Here is an 18036-nt window from a genome sequence, read left to right as displayed (position 1 = left end):
TGGTTTCAGGTCTGTCTGCTCCTGTGCCCCGGGGCCGTAAAGGGAAGAAGGGGAAGCCACAGGCTGCTCAAACTCACATGCCACAGGCTGACTGGCTTGCTGACTGTAATCCTGACATCCTCCTTCAAGAGGATAGTTATAAGAGACACCTGAAACACCACTGCAACAAGTATGTCCTTTCCCACCTTTACAGAAACTTCCAGCAAAAATAACGTAAATCTGTTTGCAGGTTTATGGTCTTGGGAAACCTGGAAAAAACAGTGAAATTAAAGTTGTGTGTATATGTGTATGTGTGTATGTGTGTATATATGTATGTGTATGTGAAGACTTCAGATGCAAAAGCCTCTGTGCCATCTGAAATTTTCTTCTAAAATGAGTATTTTTATCAAGCTTGTATATTTAAGTTCAGTAATTTCACTTTAATGACAATTTATAGGTAATTTTCATTTGCCATTAAAGTGAAATAAGTGAACATAAACATACAAGCTTGATTAAAAATTATCTTTCTAGAGGGAAATTTCACATGGCACTTCATATATATATATATATATATATATATATATATATATATATATATATATATATATATATATATATATATATATATATATATATATATATATATATATATATATAACATTTTTACATGCCAATTACATTTTAAAGTACTTGCGTTGTAAGAATTCTAGGTCAACGCGATAACATTAGTCACCCCATTGATGGTCTTCGAGACATTGTATAATTTAATATCCAAGTATAATATAGTATAAGTATAATTTAGATCTATTCAAAAAGATTTGTACCTGACATATAAATGGAAATCTTCCCAGCAATTCTTGTAAAATTTGGCCATGAAATATGAAAATACAAGTTTTGCTGCTGCTATCTTTTTTGAAAGTATCCTTTTTGACTTCCAAGCCTGATATCCTCAGAAGCAGGTGTATTTGAAGACTTTTGAAAAGCTTTTCAACTTGGAAAAAGTAATTGAAGCAAACTTGTGAATTAGCTTAACATGTCCAAAAGCGAGTTAGCGCTATTACCTTGTGGTGCAGATGTTTCATTAAGTTGCTTGGCTCCTCCATAGTTTAGCTTTGACTAATGAATGTCAGTTAAAAAATGGCCAGCTGTAAAGAATCTGGCACAAAAAAAAAACAGTCCCATCTTTCTGGCAAAGGCTGCTGCCAAATGACTATTTTTTTCCACAAATATCAAAAATTTTAAGATCACTCAATAATTAATCGTTCAGCTCATCAGGCAGCACATGATGATTTTGCCTCTTGCCCCACATGTCCATAATGCCCTGTGTCGCCGGCTTGTGTCCTTTGTTTTTTGAGGCCTCTCTGGTTTCATTTGATAAATAATTTCTGTTGCCAGGCCAGCATTGTTGTCCTGCCTAACGCTAGGCAGTGACAGAGAAGAGAGAGAAGGGAAAAAAAGGTTTACACTGCTGGCTCTGATGTGCATCCAGAGAATGGGAACAGAGCAACAGCTGAGGAAACGTTACGAAACGATAAATGCGAGGTGCTTAGACCGCCAACCATCTGCTCGCCACACTGCAAACTTCTGCCTCTTTACTTTGGAGGCGTCCCGTTAGCACCTCCCCAACTTCCCTAACAGCATTAGGAAGGAAATTAAAATGAGAGGATGAAGGTGCTGGAGTGCATATGCGTGGGGGAGGGGGGAGAGGGTGGGTACGGGCGGCTCCCCAAGCGCAGCGGCGCGGTGCCAGGCCAGGTGCCAGGCAGACCTGTTGGAAGCGGGTGAAAGGCGGCACACACAGAGGTGATTATGTGCAGCCATCTGTCAGGCGCGGAGGCTGCCGCACAGCGTGGCTAATCAGCCCTGGCAGCATGATGGATGAGCCGTGGCACATGCCAAAGAGCTGCTGCTGCCGCTGCTACTGCTGCTGGCACAGCTCGGAGCTGGCCAAACTTACTCGCTCTTTTGTTTTCTGCCTTCTCTCCTTCCTTTGTCCCTTTTTCCTTCCTTTCAATCTGTGTGGCACTCCATTAACCCCCAACTCATCTGTTGTTTTTTTGTTTTTGTTTTTTTTCTCTCCTGCCCTTTTTATCCTCTCTCTTGCTCGCTCTATCTCTGACAGAGTGCTGCTGCGGGTCCGCATGCTGTACTATCTGCGACAAGAAGTCATCGGAGACCAGGCAGACAGAATCCTGGAGGGAGCGGATTCAAGGTTGGCATCTCTCTCCATTCCCTTCCACTGAATCCTGCCTGCTGTTATCTTTCCTCTCCCTCCATCACTTTCTCCTCCTCCTCTTCCCCCTTTCTGACAACACCCCCACCCAGATGTGCATGCATTTATAATGTGCAAACGTGCTCGCCATGTTGATGATCTCAAGGACTCGACTGAAGCTCTAATGATTGCGAGGGGCTCGCAAGTGCACAGGGTGAGATAAGCGAGCAGCTCAGATCTCCGGCCGTAATCAGGTTGGCCCTAAATAAACAAGATGAGAAATGGGCCTAAATGAGATGTGGCTTGCTAATGCTTGCGTTTCCTACCAGATGTCTGCAGATAGACATTAATGCCGCTCTCATTAGATTATATGCCACTGTGGCCATCTCCTGGTTTTAATCACTCTTTCCTGTGTTTGTTTGTCTTTCATTTAGTGAGTTGGATATCTGGATCCCACAACCCTTCCACGCCGACGTCCCCACTGATTGGTGGGATCTCGATGCTGACAAGTCCCTCCTCATCGGCGTCTATAAGCATGGTAAGCTCCGCCTCCTCACGGCTGCTGCTTTCCGACTGGTGCTTTTGCGGTGACAGGCGACAATAATTGCTAATGTTGACCTATTGTAATATTGCCTATTGAGATTGATTGGTGATATTTTCCGAATGGCCGATCCTGCACTAGATTGAGGGTGGCTGGGAAAATGGATGGGGGAAAGAGCTGAGATCTAATCTATCAGAGGCAACAGGCACCTCTCAAGGCATTTTATTAACATTGACCCACAGTGTTAAGTGTTCTGGGAGAGCCTGCTAAATTCCCTGTTTGGGTCATGATTGTTTTCTTTTGTGAAGCTACGGAGCTGTCACAATTTATCTTTTAAGGGAAAAGGGGCCAAAAGCAGTATTTAAAAAGAGAGATGGAAAGGAGTTTCTCAACTGCTGACTCTTAATTGTATAAAGTGTAGTAATAGTCACTTTATTTAATAGTGTCTTCTGCTCTCACCGCCGATATTAATCTTGATGTGAGGGACTTTTAAGCTTCTCTCAGATTGGTCTTTTTCCTGAATGTGTGTACAGAGAGTTGTCTCTCCAGTCTCCCCCGGTGCGCTGCGCTACCTCGTTAACTCAGCTGGCCTCCATACGCACACACAGGAGCGTGTATATAACACAGGCTGCCTGTTCTTAATCATAATCCCAATTCAGTAGGGAGGTCTGGGGAGGAAACGGGGAGAGGAGAGGTGGCAGGCCTGGACTGCAGAGGAAAGAGTGATGGCCTATAAACCCCCTCATGATTACAGTTTGGCTCGGGGCGCGGCGGCAGTTAGGAACAATGTGTCACCGCATAAATCCTAATTGAAATGTGATGTTCTAGCGGGGGAGGGGGTGCTTGAGCCCCGTCTGATCAGCGGCTCAGCTGAAGTGGGTCCAGCCTGCCAATCGCCTCCCCTGTTGTGCACTGTAGGGATCCGCAGGCTCAAATCTGTTCTGCTTGGACAGTTTCAACGGGCATTTTCCTCTGGCTTTCCTTTTGTTTCTATCTTTTTTTTCTTTTTTCTTTTTTTGGTTTGATTCAATCTTCTGGTAGATTATAAGGTTATTGCAGCACATAATGTGTTAGCTAAGCCTGATTTGAATTTTTTGGATGTTTTTGTATTGTCCAAGGACTTTTTTATTTTATTTTAATTTTTGTATTTTATAGGCCCATATAAAATTAATTGATTTACTAGTCATTTTTATGGCACCTTCTATATTTAAACAGAAATGTTAAAATTATTTTTTTATTATTATTGTTGTTTTCAAACTACATTTGACACACCAGTAATTATTTTTTTGCCTTCACATCACCAGGGGAAATAATAGTTCCCCAGCCCTCAGCTTACCCTGTAATTATGCAGTTTTTTTATGTTCGCCGCTGCTCTCTTTTCTTCCGCTAGGCTATGAGAAGTATAACTCAATGCGTGCTGACCCCACCCTGTGTTTCCTGGAGAGGGTGGGCATGCCTGATGCCAAGGCCATCGCTGCCGAGCAGAGGGGAGCGGACATGATGGCAGATGGTGTCGAGGGGTAAGTTTGGCCCAAAATCACAGCCCCAGCAAGAGGGACTCCTCCTGCTCTTTCTTTCTCTGGCTCTCTTCCTCTTTCTTTATCTATCACCCTGCTTTTCTTTTTTTCTGATTTTCTTTGTTTTCTCTCCCACTCTTTTTCACAATAGAGAGGATGAAGACCCAGAGTACAAGCCACTCCGGATGCCTTTCAAAGATGATCTGGATGTGAGTTTTCAAAGTATTTTAGTCTTGACTATTATACTATTATTATACTATTATCTAAAATCAGTATTATTAGATTGCATTACATAACTTTTCTTTGCCATGTCCACAGGATTTTACAAACTCTCCACTGGATGATAAAGATGAAGGGATGGATGGTGAGGCTGGAGAAGGTATTTATTTCCCTAGTGAACAGGTGTTACCCATCATACTTAATTTTTACTTCTCTGTGCTCACTATTGGCGTCTGTTTGTCCACCCTCAGGTCCTAAGCCTGGTGAGAATGGGAAGGCAGGCAATCTGTACTGGCCTCCAGCCTCGGCTCTTACCGCCCGATTGCGCCGTCTCATCACGGCCTATCAGCGCACTCACAAGCGTGAGCAACTAAGGCAGGAAGCCATGACCAAACCTGACCGGCGCCGGCGCCGCCCGCGTGATGACATCCTCGCCATGGTAACAGAGGGAGGAGCTTATGCTCCAGAGGGAGCAGTGGCTTTCATGGCTGAAGGAGGGCCCTTCATGGCCAAGGGATCACCTTACATCCCTGATAGCGCCGCCCTGCTGGCTGATGGAGCAGCTTATTTCAAAGAGCGACGGCAGAGGTGAGTTACTTCTAGATCTTCCATTTTGAAAAAAAAGTTCTTCTTTAGTCACGCATCACCTCATTTCCATTTATCAACATCTGTTTTCCAGATGGACAAGGCGTGAAGAGGCTGATTTCTACCGGGTGGTGTCCACATTCGGTGTGGTTTATGACGTGCACAGACAGTGCTTTGACTGGTCCCAATTCCGTGCTTTTGCTCGTTTGGACAAGAAGACTGATGAGAGCCTGGAAAAATATTACTACTCTTTTGTGGCCATGTGCAAGCGTGTGTGCCGGATGCAGATCAAATCAGAGACAGGTAAACTATTCCTGTATTTTGAGAGTGGGAATTTGTGCTATTGCTAAAAGCAATAAAAGTGTTCAAAGATTTTTATTTTCTTTTTGTGATTTCCTGCTTTTTGTTTTGGTTGTGTAGTCCCAAAAATTATTTTCTTCATTGTGCCCCCTGACCTAGTCTGCCTCCTCTACCTGTTTAGTAGCTCTATTTCCCTCTATTTATGCATCTTCATCCCTTGAAGAAACATGCTACCAGAAGAAACATGCACAATATATCGGAACCATATTGATAGCTGATAAAAAAGATTTGTTTTAATTTTATTTCTGTCCTTCAATATTGGAGTTTTAATTGTGCAGCTCATTTCCCCTATTTTAACATTTAGATTACCTTTGCCATCATCCAGTACTCAGTTAATATTTAAAAAAACAAAACAACGAATTTGTTAATACTGTTAAATATTATCTAAATTAATGTTTTTCATACTGGACATTATAACATTGTGATTCCTAGATTGATTTGTAGAATTTAATGATTCTTGTTTCTTTTTTTAATCCATTAATGCTAAATAGTGTGTGTGTTATATATATATATATATATATATATATATATATATATATATATATATATATATATATATATATATATATATATATATATATATATATATATGAATCACCATATCAGTTGTCTGCCATGAAAATATTATTTACTTTTTTTAAATCACACTGTAATTGCATTATTTGTGCATTTTACATTTTAATGTTGCTTTGATTTGAATTTTCACATTTTTGATTATTCAACTGAACATCATCTTTCTGCTTGCAGAACTGCCGGACCCCACCCTCATCATTGACCCCATCACAGAGGAGCGGGCTTCACGGACGCTCTATCGTATCGAGCTGCTGCGGCGTATCAGGGAGCAGGTGTTGCCGCACCCTCTGCTGGAGGAGAGATTGAGTCTGTGCCAACCCAGCCCCGACCTCCCTGCCTGGTGGGAGACCGGGCGCCATGATCGAGACCTCCTTCGGGGTGCCGCAAAGCATGGTGTCAGCCGCACTGACTACCACATCCTCAACGACCCTGAGCTGAGCTTCTTGGAGGCTCATAGAAAGTTCACACAGGGCAAGGGTGGTGAAATGCCCATCATGTCTGATCCCCTCACCCCTCTGACCCTGCTCAAAGATGAAGAAGTGAAAGAAGAGCATGGTGATATGATGGTGCCCAAAGTGGAGAACGGTAACATAGAGGAGGTCAAAGGAGAGAAATCTGAAGCCCTGTCTCCTAAAAAGGAAGTGAAGGAAGAAGGGGAAGCAAATGATTTGAGTCTTAAGCACGAGCCCAAGGAGGAGGAGATGGAGGTGGAGGAGAAAGATGCAATGGAGGTTAAGACCAAGGTAGAGCTGGATTGTCCTGTGGATGGTATGGCTGAGGTGAAGCCTGTAGATCAGGAGTCCACAGATACACTGCCTACCCCTGAAGATAAAATCGCTCAGGATGAGAGTGAGCCTCCCTCGAACACTGAGACTAAAGTACCTATTGACAAAATCTCTGAAGAAGACGAGGAAGAAAAAATGGATGAGGATGACAAATCAGAAAAATCTTCACAAGCTGAAGGTGAATATTAGGCATTATTTAATGTTTTATTTTCTATTAAAACAACGTTTGTTACATCTCTATCTGAGAAACATGCCCAAAACATTTTTGTATGCTCAAAAACAAATTACACCAGTTTTAGGCTAAGCTTCCATTTTCTCAATTTAAATTACTATTAAATCTAGGATTATGCTAATTTCTCTCAATCATCTGTAATTTTACTTTGAGGAATACCTTTTTTATTGGGAATTTGAAGCTCAAGTATGTAATTTCTGTGCCTCTACTGACACCAAACAGAACTGTAAAACTTGTAATTGTTGTAAAACCCTGTATTCTATTGATTGAACAAAGATTATTTGGCTGCTTGAGCAGTTTTTTTACACTGGTCAATTTTCATTGAGCATAGATTTTGATTTTAAAATTTGTTGCAGTCTTGTTTGTATTGAAAGATCATTATGATTTGCAGTTGGAGCCGCCTCCGAGAGTAAGAATTTTGACGAGGAGAGTAACGCCTCCTTGAGCACTGCCCGTGATGAGACCAGGGACTGCTTTAGTGTTGATGACGTCGAGCCGCCAGCCTCTCAGATGTTCAGTGAACGCTCACTGTTCTCTTTCTGGCCCAAGGTTAGTCAAACCATTTTTCCCTCTTCTAATCTTTTCCTTCCTTTTTTGTCAATTAATTTTTTTTATATGCATGTAGTTTTCCCTTCTAGCATGTTGTAATATTGTTTGCCACAAAAGCGATTTGAAGGTAAATGAAGCCAAGCCCAAAGCTGTGAGGAAAACTACGATGTGATGCTTAGTGAAAAGACTGTACTTAAAGTTTCAGAGCTTTATCCTTTAATAGAGCATTATAAGATCCTTGGGACATGAAACCAGAGCTGAAATGGAGAAAATTAGATGCCCTTTATGTATCCTCTAGTTCATTATGCATGCATATGCATGCATACACGCGCACACGCTCGCTCACACACACTTGTGCTGATCTTCTGTGTTTGTACTTCAGGACAGGGTAATGATCAATCGTATGGACAACATCTGTGAAGCGGTCATGAAGGGCAAGTGGCCTTTCAACAGGAGGCAGTTCTTTGACTTCCCAGGCCTGTTGCCTGGCTACAGCTCCATGACAACGGACAGCCCCCTGCAGAGGCGGAGTCTTGGTGATCTCTCAATGGTGGGTCAGACCAGCTATAGTGGCAGTGAGGACCTCACCATGTCACCACAGGTCAACAAGGCAAGTCCCACCTATAACCCGCCCTACTGTGCACTGAAACTCACTGTGGGTGCCAATGCACTTTTTGTCTTTTGTTTAAACATCGTTTATTATTATACAATAGATTTTAAGAGTTAACGTTGATTAAACACCCTGTCAATGTTCTTGTCCAGGATGAAACTTTAAGCCTGTCAGTACCTCGACAGCGCAGACGCAGGAGGAGGAAGGTGGAGATTGAGGCAGAGCGTGCTGCCAAGCGCAGGAACCTGATGGAGATGGTAGCACAGCTACGAGAGTCCCATGCCACAGAAGGCCAGACACAGGCCATAGACCTGACCAAAGCCCTGCACGGCGTGTCCTCCTCTTCCTCCTCCTCTGCCTTCCCTGGAGCCATGGCCTCCTCCACAGCCCTGAAAGCACAGATGGAGCTGCTGCAAGCAGGCGCTTCCTCCAGACCAAGGGCCAACGGCTCTCTACATGACACTGAACTCCCCAACCGGAGAAAAAGAGGTCGCAGGAAAAATGTGGAGGGGTTGGAACTGCTCTTTATGGGGAACAAGAGAGGACCTCTCAATGTGGTACGTATCCTGTCAGGATGTGATGTGGGTGTCATGCCGTTTTCATGTAGCACATTGACTAATTTTTTTTCTACAGGAAAATTCCGATGGGACCAAAGCTTTTGTAGATGGGCGGGCACACAGACCCATGTCATCTCCTGCACAGAAAGCCCCTGGTGAAGGCCTAGAAGAGGGAAGCCATCTTCAAGGAGAAGATGGTCCCAGCACTAAGGACCTACGGGAATGGCTGAGACAGCATCCCACCTACACTATGGATGTGCCTGGATACGTACCAGTGAGTGCAATTCTTTGTGCCCATCAAATTTTTTTTTCTGTTGGCTGATGTAGGAATGTCCTGTGCGGTATGCTGTTTATCTTAGAGTTCTCTTGTTTTTATCTTTCAGAAGAATGAGGACCATCTCCTCTCCCAGTTCGCGAAGCCCAAACAGAAAAGACACAGATGCCGCAATCCCAACAAGATTGACATAAACACGCTGACCGGAGAAGAGAGAGTCCCTGTTGTTAACATTAGGAATGGAAGAAAGGCAAGTGTTCATTTTTAGAAATGGTTCCATTTTGTTTTATCCCAAAATGTACTTTACACTTGCTGCAACATTTATAACTTTTATGACTACAGATGGGAGGAGCTATGGCCCCTCCAATGAAGGATTTACCTCGCTGGCTGATTGAAAATCCAGAATTTGCCATCGCCCCAGACTGGACAGATATTGTGAAGCAATCGGTGAGTCTTGATTTTATCTAAATTGATACTTTTATTCAGCAAGGATGCATCAATTTGAATAAAAGTGACAGACATGTTACAAAACATCCATTTCATATAAACACATTTTTTTTTTTTTTTTATTAGTGCTGGGCAATGATTTTGTATATATAAATTAACACATGCATGTATATATTTAAGAAATATTTGCATGTGTATTTTTGTATTAAATTATACACAGTACACTCATATATTATGTAAAAACAAATATATATATATATATATATATATATATATATATATATATATATATATATATATATATATATATATATATATATATATATATATATATATATATATATATATATATATATTCTTTTTTTTTTTTTTTTTTTTTTTATTAAATATACAAATGTTTCTTGAACCAAATCAGCATATTAGAATGATTTCTGATGGTTAGTTATTTCTGAAGAATCACGTGACACTGAAGACTGGAGTAATGGCTGCTAAAAATAAAGAATAAATTACCTTTTAAAATGTATTAATATAGAAAAGTTATTTTAAATATTAACATTTCACAATTTTGCTGGGTTTTTTTAATGTGTAAAACAATCTTAATGACCTCAAACTGTTTAATGGGAAGTTATACCTTAATTATATATTACATTTTTTTGTTCCCAGGGCTTTCTCCCAGAGTCCATGTTTGACCGACTCCTGACTGGGCCGGTGGTCAGAGAGGAGGGCGTGCGCCGCAGAGGCAGACGTCCCAAATCTGAAATCGCCAAGGCGACGGCAGCAGCGCAGGCAGCGGCCGCAGCAGCAGCTTCCACATCCGGTGTTAATCCTTTGCTGATGAATGGACTGTTTGGCAGTATGGACCTGACCAGTCTGCAGGGCCTGCAGAACCTCCAGAGCCTCCAGCTGGCAGCTGGCCTCATGGGCTTTCCCGCTGCTCTCGGAGGGGGGGCGGACGGCAAGCACGCCGCGGCCATGCTTCCCCTCATGCTTCCTGGCATGGGCGGCCTCCCCAACATGTTCAGTCTAGGGGGGCTGTTCGGAGGAAGTCTGGCTGCAGCTGCGACTGCAACCAACGGTGCGTCTGGTACAGAACAGGCCGAATCTGAGGAGAATCCCAACCTGAAGACGGATGAGGAGACCAAGGAGGAAGGAGATGAGAAGGAAAAAGCAGAGAAACAGACTGATACGGAGTCTGCCGAGGCTACCGGTGACGCTGCCGCGCTGAATGCTGCTGCTGCTGCGGCCGCTGCTGCTGGCATGTCTACTAGTCCGCTGGCCTTCAACCCTTTCTTGCTGTCTACCATGGCCCCAGGCCTCTTCTACCCATCCATGTTTTTACCCGCCAGCCTTGGCGGCCTGGGCCTCCCAGGCTTCCCCCAAGCTTCCCTAGCTGACCTCCAGAGTGCTGTGTCTGGGGCTTTGGGGGCTGCCGGTGAGGACAAGGAGTCCGCCAAAGGGCCCAGCACAAATCAGGACCAGAACGCCTCTGCGGCTGATGTTGAAACTGCTGACAACACACTTGAAGACAGTGACTCAGAGGAGAGCCAGAACAAGACTGCTGATTCATCAGTACTAGATGATGACCTGGCAGGGCCAGTAGAGGAAATGGACTCCATGGAGGGTGGAATGGATGATGATGAGGACGATGACGATGATGACGATGATGATGAGGACGATGACGAACCTGCTGATGAGGATGACAAAAGTGACTGAAACTGAATCAGGCCTTCTAACATTTCCCCAGGGCTGAGGAGACACACTGAACTCTGACAGGATGGTTAGTCCAGGTGTTTACATGCCAACTCAATATCCAAAACACTTTGGTTGTTTGGTTTTTGTTGACAGGTAACGTTAAGAGTAAAGCAAATGAGCTGTCTCTGTAACCATTAGCGTAGCCAGGGATGATGCGAACAGACATAGATTTGTGCGGATGTCAAAAGGGTGTTTTTCCCCCCCATGTATTTTTCTTTTTGTGTTTTTGGTTGTTTTGTTTTTTTTTGAAGTCTTTGGCACTGTGTGGGTGCCTTCTAGATGAGATGGAAATTTCCTGAAATATTATAGGAATTAATCGTTCCGATAGTGCTATGCTGCTCTCTCTTTATTTTAATATTATTTTGTTTTGTCTTTTTTCTCTCTTACTCTACTGTTGATATTGTAACGATGAGTAGCATCTCGTAATGTTCAGTGGTGTACAGTTAAACGGCATTAAGACACTCTCCGCTGCTGAGGAAGAATCGTGGTTTTCGTTGTACTGTTCTGCTGAGAGGAGCGGGCGAAGTTCTCACATATCATAGCCTACACTTGGACTGTTCCCAGTCTCTCACACTGACAATCCAAACAGGTGAGGAGACCTCTCTACCTGTGGAGACAGCAATAACGAAGGCAGCTTTTGAATGTTCGATTTTACTCTTTTGACTAAACACCGGAAAGTGTGAAAAAGTGACATGAAATAAATTACTGCAGTCAAATTGTCTCATTGTATCCATGTTAATGCACTGGTGTAAGAATAAAATCAGGTACCTTTATCTATTTGAATGGACTTTTGTTACTTTAGCCACAAAGCTGAACAGCATTACCTCAATTCTAACTAGCCTTGAAGTTTACAGACATAAATGTTGTACATGTTTTTTTTTTCTTTTGTGGTTTTTTTTTTCTTTTTTTTTGAAACCATCATGTATGATGAACTGTAAATTGCTGCCAACTGTAGTAATGATGCTTTTAATAAAAGTGACTCTCAATATTCGCCTAGGAAACCAAAACGCTGTTTGTGTAGCTCTGTGGGGATGTCAAACTGCATCCTCTGTTGACAACTAACCTTTTATATATCGTCTAACAGAATAAATTGTTAATTTCCTTTACATTCACATGTGTTTGATCTGTTAAATTAGATTTGAATTAATTGTAAAGGTTTTTAATCATTAGCACCAAATGTTTAATGCTATAGCAATGTTGAATTTAGGTGCAAAGTACTTGTTACAGACAGCACATTTTTAATTATTTAAATTTTCAAAACTGAACTTGAATGATTCTGCACTAGATGCCTCATACAGTAGCGCTGCATGACCTGGTTGCTGGGGAAGGAGGTTCCGACAGGCCTGTTTACTCTAGCCATCATAAACACCATCAGTCCTGTGGAGCGGTTGACATAATGCGCTCCGACAGGACGGGAGGACATGGCAGGGGCTCTCTGTCCGCTCCAGTAGCCAGCCATTATGAGCCTAACGCCTGGAACAAGGCTTTTTTCCCCCTCTCTCGACAGACATCTTTCATAATTGCACTTTCCGATGAAGTGGCTCGTGAAATCCATAGGTCTCGTGTGCACCCAGCATGCAGCTCTTGGCGGGAGTTAGAGTTTGAGATTTGGACAGGAGGTGCTCATACACAGAGTTGTCAATGATGCCTTTTATTGTTGCCATTGAAGTCCTGAGGTGTTAATGTACATTAATTGAGTTTTTGGATGTGGGAAATGTTTTCCCTGGTCCTTTATAGGCGAATAACAGTGGACTGCTCTTGCGTTTTTTGAATAGATTCTTTGCTTCCTGTTTTTAATGAAGAGCGAGTTCTTGTGTCATCAGGGCGGTTTTGTGGCATTGAAGATCTTCTGTGGTTCCTAGTCATTATGTGCCATCTTGACACATGGCGCAGTCGCTCGCTGAGGGCTCGTCACCGCCGGCATCGTGCCTCCTTCACAAACCACTGACTGCTGGGTGTGAAGTCTGTCATTGGCGAGGAGGCAGGTTGTGGTTGGCCACTGAGCGTCAAACATGGCAACACAGCACAGTTCACTAATGCTGGGTGCTGGGATTAGAGCTGGCAGCTTTCCCTTGGGAGAGGCCCTTTATCGGGAAGGTCAAACTGAATGCTTGGCTGCTGCGGTTGTAGACTATAAAAGAGGACTTTTGGCACTGAACCACCATAAGAAAAAAAACTCTTCCTGAGGTGATATCAGAAAATCACCCATATGTATTGGTTTAACAATTTTCAATGATATTCAATGAGTCAACTACTTTAATTAAAAAAAATGTTGAATCCCTATTTGAATCAGTGTTTAAAAAAACTAAACTATGTTTACTATGCATTTCCAAAGTCCCTTAAAGTCAGTTCACTCAGTAGTCATAATATGTAAAACATGTTTATTATTTCTGGCCATGAACAGCACCTAACTACTTTAATGGGAAAAGACCAATGAGACCAAGTTTTTTTTTTTTTTTTTTTTTTATTGCTCTGCTCAAATGTGATCACTTTATAGAGCAAAAACTATTTTTTACATTTATAGTCTTTTTTCCCCCAGGCTTGTCCACCTACTTTACAAGTAACCAAAAAAAAGTGATTGGCCCTGTTCACACTGCCAGCGACACAGCCATGATCCCATTCATTTTCAGTGGAGGGCTGGTGACATAAGCGACAGTGACTATTGGCGACACAATGTGGGCGTCAAGCGACGTGAGTCGCCCGTCAAAAATTCAGAAAAGTTCAACTTTATACAAATGAGCAGCGAATTTCGCAAGCGACAACCACCAGCAGTGAAGACTGTCAGTGGAGCTCCCACGTCACCATCTCAAGTGCAGGCAAGACTGAGTTCCAGGACTATTTCACTGTTTTATATGATTTGACTGCTGTAACCATATACATAAATAATTATAATAAAATTAAATTATGCGTGGAAAAGAAATAGTAGGCAATCTTAAGGGGGCCGGTTACACAACACCGTTTTTAACTAAAAATGGAAAACTTTTTATGCGTTTTGGCCCGTTCATTTACAGGACAACTTCGCTTTGGGGGTCTGAAAACGTAAACTTTTGCAAACGGGTTTGAAAGTGTAAGTATTTGAAAACGATACCATTATTGTCTACTACACATGGTGAATGTGAAAACGTTGACGTCATCCACAAGCACATTAAAGACCTTATGGGCCAGAGAAACAAGCGCGCAGCCATCTTTTGTATTTTGTCTTTGAACTTGCATTTTTGCGGTAGCTCTGTATATTTCTATGGCATTGCTGTCTAAGAGTAATTAGCCGGTGATGCGGATTTACTTATTGCAAGTTATCATGAGCATATCAAAACAAATCGGAAGACAGAACACGAGTGCAGCTAACGTTAGGTATTTTTCTTTCAAAAATGACCTTTCGCGGATCTGTGAAAATGGGGATCATTTTGACAACGTTGTCATCTGTAGGCTACGCTAAAACGCGAAGGAAAAACTTCTGTTTTTAGTACATCGTTGTCGTGTAAACATATAAGCTTAGTGAGTTTGATTCATAAGTTTATAGTTTGTGGTGTTAATTATATAATGCAGTGAGCAGTCATTATCATTTGGGACTGCACTTTCTATTTCTAAAGATAAAATGGCCCGATGTGCCTTCTAACATTAGAGAGACAGCAGGAACGCCCACAAGCCTCTAGCGACAGTGAACGGGACGGAACTTCCGTTTTCCAATGGCCTTGGCTGAATCCGAAATCGCCCCATAAACCCTCATTCACTATTCCCCACGTTAGTCCACTGATACTGTTCACTTAAAGGAGTGAATGAAAAGGAGTGAGTGAATACACTCGTTATTTATTGCACTGCAATGTGGGATTGAGTAAGTGCACTCAAAATCGTGAACTATGGTTTCAGACACCACTACAAATAGCGCCCTATTTGAGGGTATAGGGGGCGATTTCGGATTCAGCCCTTGAGTGTTTTTTTTTTATTTTTTTAAAGTTCATAAGATTGATTACATTTTTGACAGTATAGCCTATTGTTCCAGGATTGATTCATGGACGCAAGTCCGTTCCGGGTCCGTTCTCTCAGAAGAAATGACCGGAGGCATTGAGGTGCGACTAATCAAAATTACTATTACATAATCAGCTAATTGGAGGACGCTCCCTTAACGAGAGCAGCTCATTAGCTATTGTGACAGGTCTGCAAGTCTGGGGCTCAGCGCACTTTTATCTAGCGCCAGCGATCCTGTATCTGTTCATACTTTTGTATGACGTTAATGTCATACTGCATGCTCTGTTTAGCCGCTGAACTGATTTAATATTCAGCGAGAGCCTACAGGGTTTTAGTAATGCACAGGAATCTGATCCCGATGACCTACAGTTTCCTCTTACAGGATTCCAGGAAATGTGTCACAAAAAGCATGGGTTTATAGGCCTATAGCGTCTATCCATCTAAAACCATCTAAACCATCCAGCCAATGAGCCTAAAACTACTGTTTTCTTCAAATGTCAGGCTCTGGCCAGCTGATTCTTATTCTGAGCCAATAAACATGTCATTTCCAGCTGGAGTTGGTCGGGCCGCCTGTCTCTGCAGCTTTCCGATAAAGAGCGATTTTGCGGTCGCCTTGACGACCTGGTGCCTCGCCGTGATTGATCACAGTATCCCGCGCCGGTGACACAGGTAGGGGGAGGGAGGGACGCAGCCGAGCTCTAACAGATGCAGCGTCGATGTCCTTCTCCCCGGCTGAGGGGATTTAAAACTGTCACACGCTCTCACACCTCCTGTTTCCCTCGGAGACGGATGTGTCGTGCGTGACATTGAGGGCGAGAGGCAGAGCATCAATCGCAGGCTGGGTGATAAGTGTCATGCCGACTGCTCGCCAGGCCTGTTTCTCAAACTGCGCGCGCACACTTTTTCACGCTCTCACTCAGTAGTGCAAACAGATGTCAACTTAGAACTTCCGACAGCTTCTTGTGGAAAACAGCGAGGGATATAAAAATAGAAATATATTTTAAATAAATAGTCCTCCCAAGAATATGACATTTACTCATCCTCCAAACCTGTTTGAATTTCTTCTCTTTTTTTACAAGAAAAAAAATAAAATTAGCAGAATGTTGCTCTTTTCCATGCAATGAAAGTTAATGGTGACTAAATGTCAAGCTCCAAAAATGACCAAAAGCACCATGAAAGAAGTGCATATTATACAACTATACACTATATTTGAAGTCTTCCGTAAGCTTTGTGTGTCTAAATTTGAAGTCGTTATTCATTGAGAATCCTCTGCAGCTCTCTAATCTTATTTAGCCTACGTTCATGTATATTCAAATATGGGATCACGTCAAAATGTCAAAGATTTCATTGGTTCTTGTGTGCCTGCTTCTATAATGTCATTCACTTTCATTGTATGAAAATGAGCAGCATGAACATCCTGTCTAACATCATTTTAACAACATGAGTGTGAGTAAATGATGACAGTTCTCATTTTTTGGTGAACTATGGGTGAAAATCCTTTAAGTTTATATGTAAAAACAGAAGATGACCTTCATGTCTACAAACATACTTGGAGGTCTCCTGATTTTGCTTGCTGGTCTGTGCTTGTCACACAGTTGAGATGAAGACTGATTATTCAGCACAGGTATGACTCATCAGAAGCCATATTGCCCAAAGCCGGTGTCTGTGAGCTGTGAGGCCCCAGAGACGGGCTGTATTTCACTGTGAAATTAAACGCTCCTGCGCTACACAAACAACCTCATTATATGCCCTGTTCGCCCAGGAAGATTTGCTGCAGAATGTTTTGCCCAACTTCTGCTGATATGGGGGTGGAAGAGAGGAATGCATAACTTAACACATGGCAGTTTCTCATCTCTGAGAGACATTTATGTTAAATCCTCAAGTCTCAGTGTGATTCAGTCTTAAATCGTCCTGTTATTAGATGAAAGTGTCTGACCAGTAAACAAGACCCCAAAAGTCAGTGGTTTTTGTGGGTTGTCTGTTCTGATACGGTTGCGGACAGCAACGATGCTAAAGGCTAATAATAAAATTAATCTATAATCGGAATAATGAGGATCAGAATAATAAACTCATCATTTACTCGCCCTCATGTTGTGCCAAACCTGTATGACTTTTGTTCATCTTTGGAACATAAAAGAAGCAATTTTTAATAAAACCAGAGAGATTTCTGTTGGTTCAGACCACACTGGTTCTTATTGGTTTTGACACGTGAGAACCAATGAAGTTTGAGTCCGGTTGAGCTTCTGTTTACCATATTTTATGCTCGCTGATCAGTGTTTATGTGTATAAAGGTCTAAATTTAATTTTATATAAAAGATCATGCCTCTTCAGAAGACTTGGATTAAACTTCTCGATCCATATGGATTGCCATGGTTACACTTTATTTTAAGGTGTCCTTATTATAATGTAATTATACATTTTAGTACTGAGTAATATTAATTTACAACATGCTTACTATAGGATTAGGGTTTGGTGTATGGTTAGTGGCATGTATTTAAGACCATGTCATGCGTAAAGTGTAACAGATTTCTTTTACGGTCTCTTTATGAATGTTTTGAAGTGCCAGTGTTTTGGATGAATGGAGGAACAGAAATCTCTCAGGTTTCATTAAAATATCTTAATTTGTGTTTCGAAGATGAACAATTTATGGGTTTAGAATGACATGAGGGTAAACAAATTATTATTTTTTATTTTTTTGGGGGTAAACTCCCTTTATATACAGGTTGACTTGCAATGAAGACAAACTTGGTTTGTGCTAACAATGTGTTTTGTATGGTGAAGTAGGCTTATTAGCTGCCGAGAGCATGCAATTCAAGAAATGTTTACAAACCAAACACTCAAACTATAAGGAAAATATAAAACTAAAAAAGTCAAATAC

General features: G+C 42.0%; 1 protein-coding gene across 1 annotated transcript in view; it reads left to right on the top strand.

Moving 5' to 3' along the window:
• chd7 (chromodomain helicase DNA binding protein 7) overlaps positions 1–12300 on the top strand; it is a 63827-nt gene extending 51527 nt beyond the window's left edge. The window contains exons 23-38 of the mRNA XM_084120506.1: positions 10–169; positions 2102–2191; positions 2626–2729; positions 4123–4252; positions 4401–4458; positions 4568–4628; positions 4720–5056; positions 5148–5356; positions 6161–6949; positions 7395–7552; positions 7935–8162; positions 8315–8719; positions 8796–8993; positions 9103–9243; positions 9336–9440; positions 10104–12300. Coding sequence (XP_083976632.1) covers positions 10–169; positions 2102–2191; positions 2626–2729; positions 4123–4252; positions 4401–4458; positions 4568–4628; positions 4720–5056; positions 5148–5356; positions 6161–6949; positions 7395–7552; positions 7935–8162; positions 8315–8719; positions 8796–8993; positions 9103–9243; positions 9336–9440; positions 10104–11153 — 4223 coding nt within the window. The 3' untranslated portion in view covers positions 11154–12300. The remainder of the gene's footprint in view (positions 1–9; positions 170–2101; positions 2192–2625; positions 2730–4122; positions 4253–4400; positions 4459–4567; positions 4629–4719; positions 5057–5147; positions 5357–6160; positions 6950–7394; positions 7553–7934; positions 8163–8314; positions 8720–8795; positions 8994–9102; positions 9244–9335; positions 9441–10103) is intronic.
• The last annotated feature ends 5736 nt before the right edge of the window (positions 12301–18036 follow it).

The sequence above is a fragment of the Abramis brama genome, assembly GCF_963993115.1.
Source record: "Abramis brama genome assembly, chromosome: 7".
Lineage (NCBI taxonomy): Eukaryota > Metazoa > Chordata > Actinopteri > Cypriniformes > Leuciscidae > Abramis > Abramis brama.
Note: the sequence above shows the minus strand (reverse complement) of the source record. Positions and strands in the feature narration are given on the sequence as shown.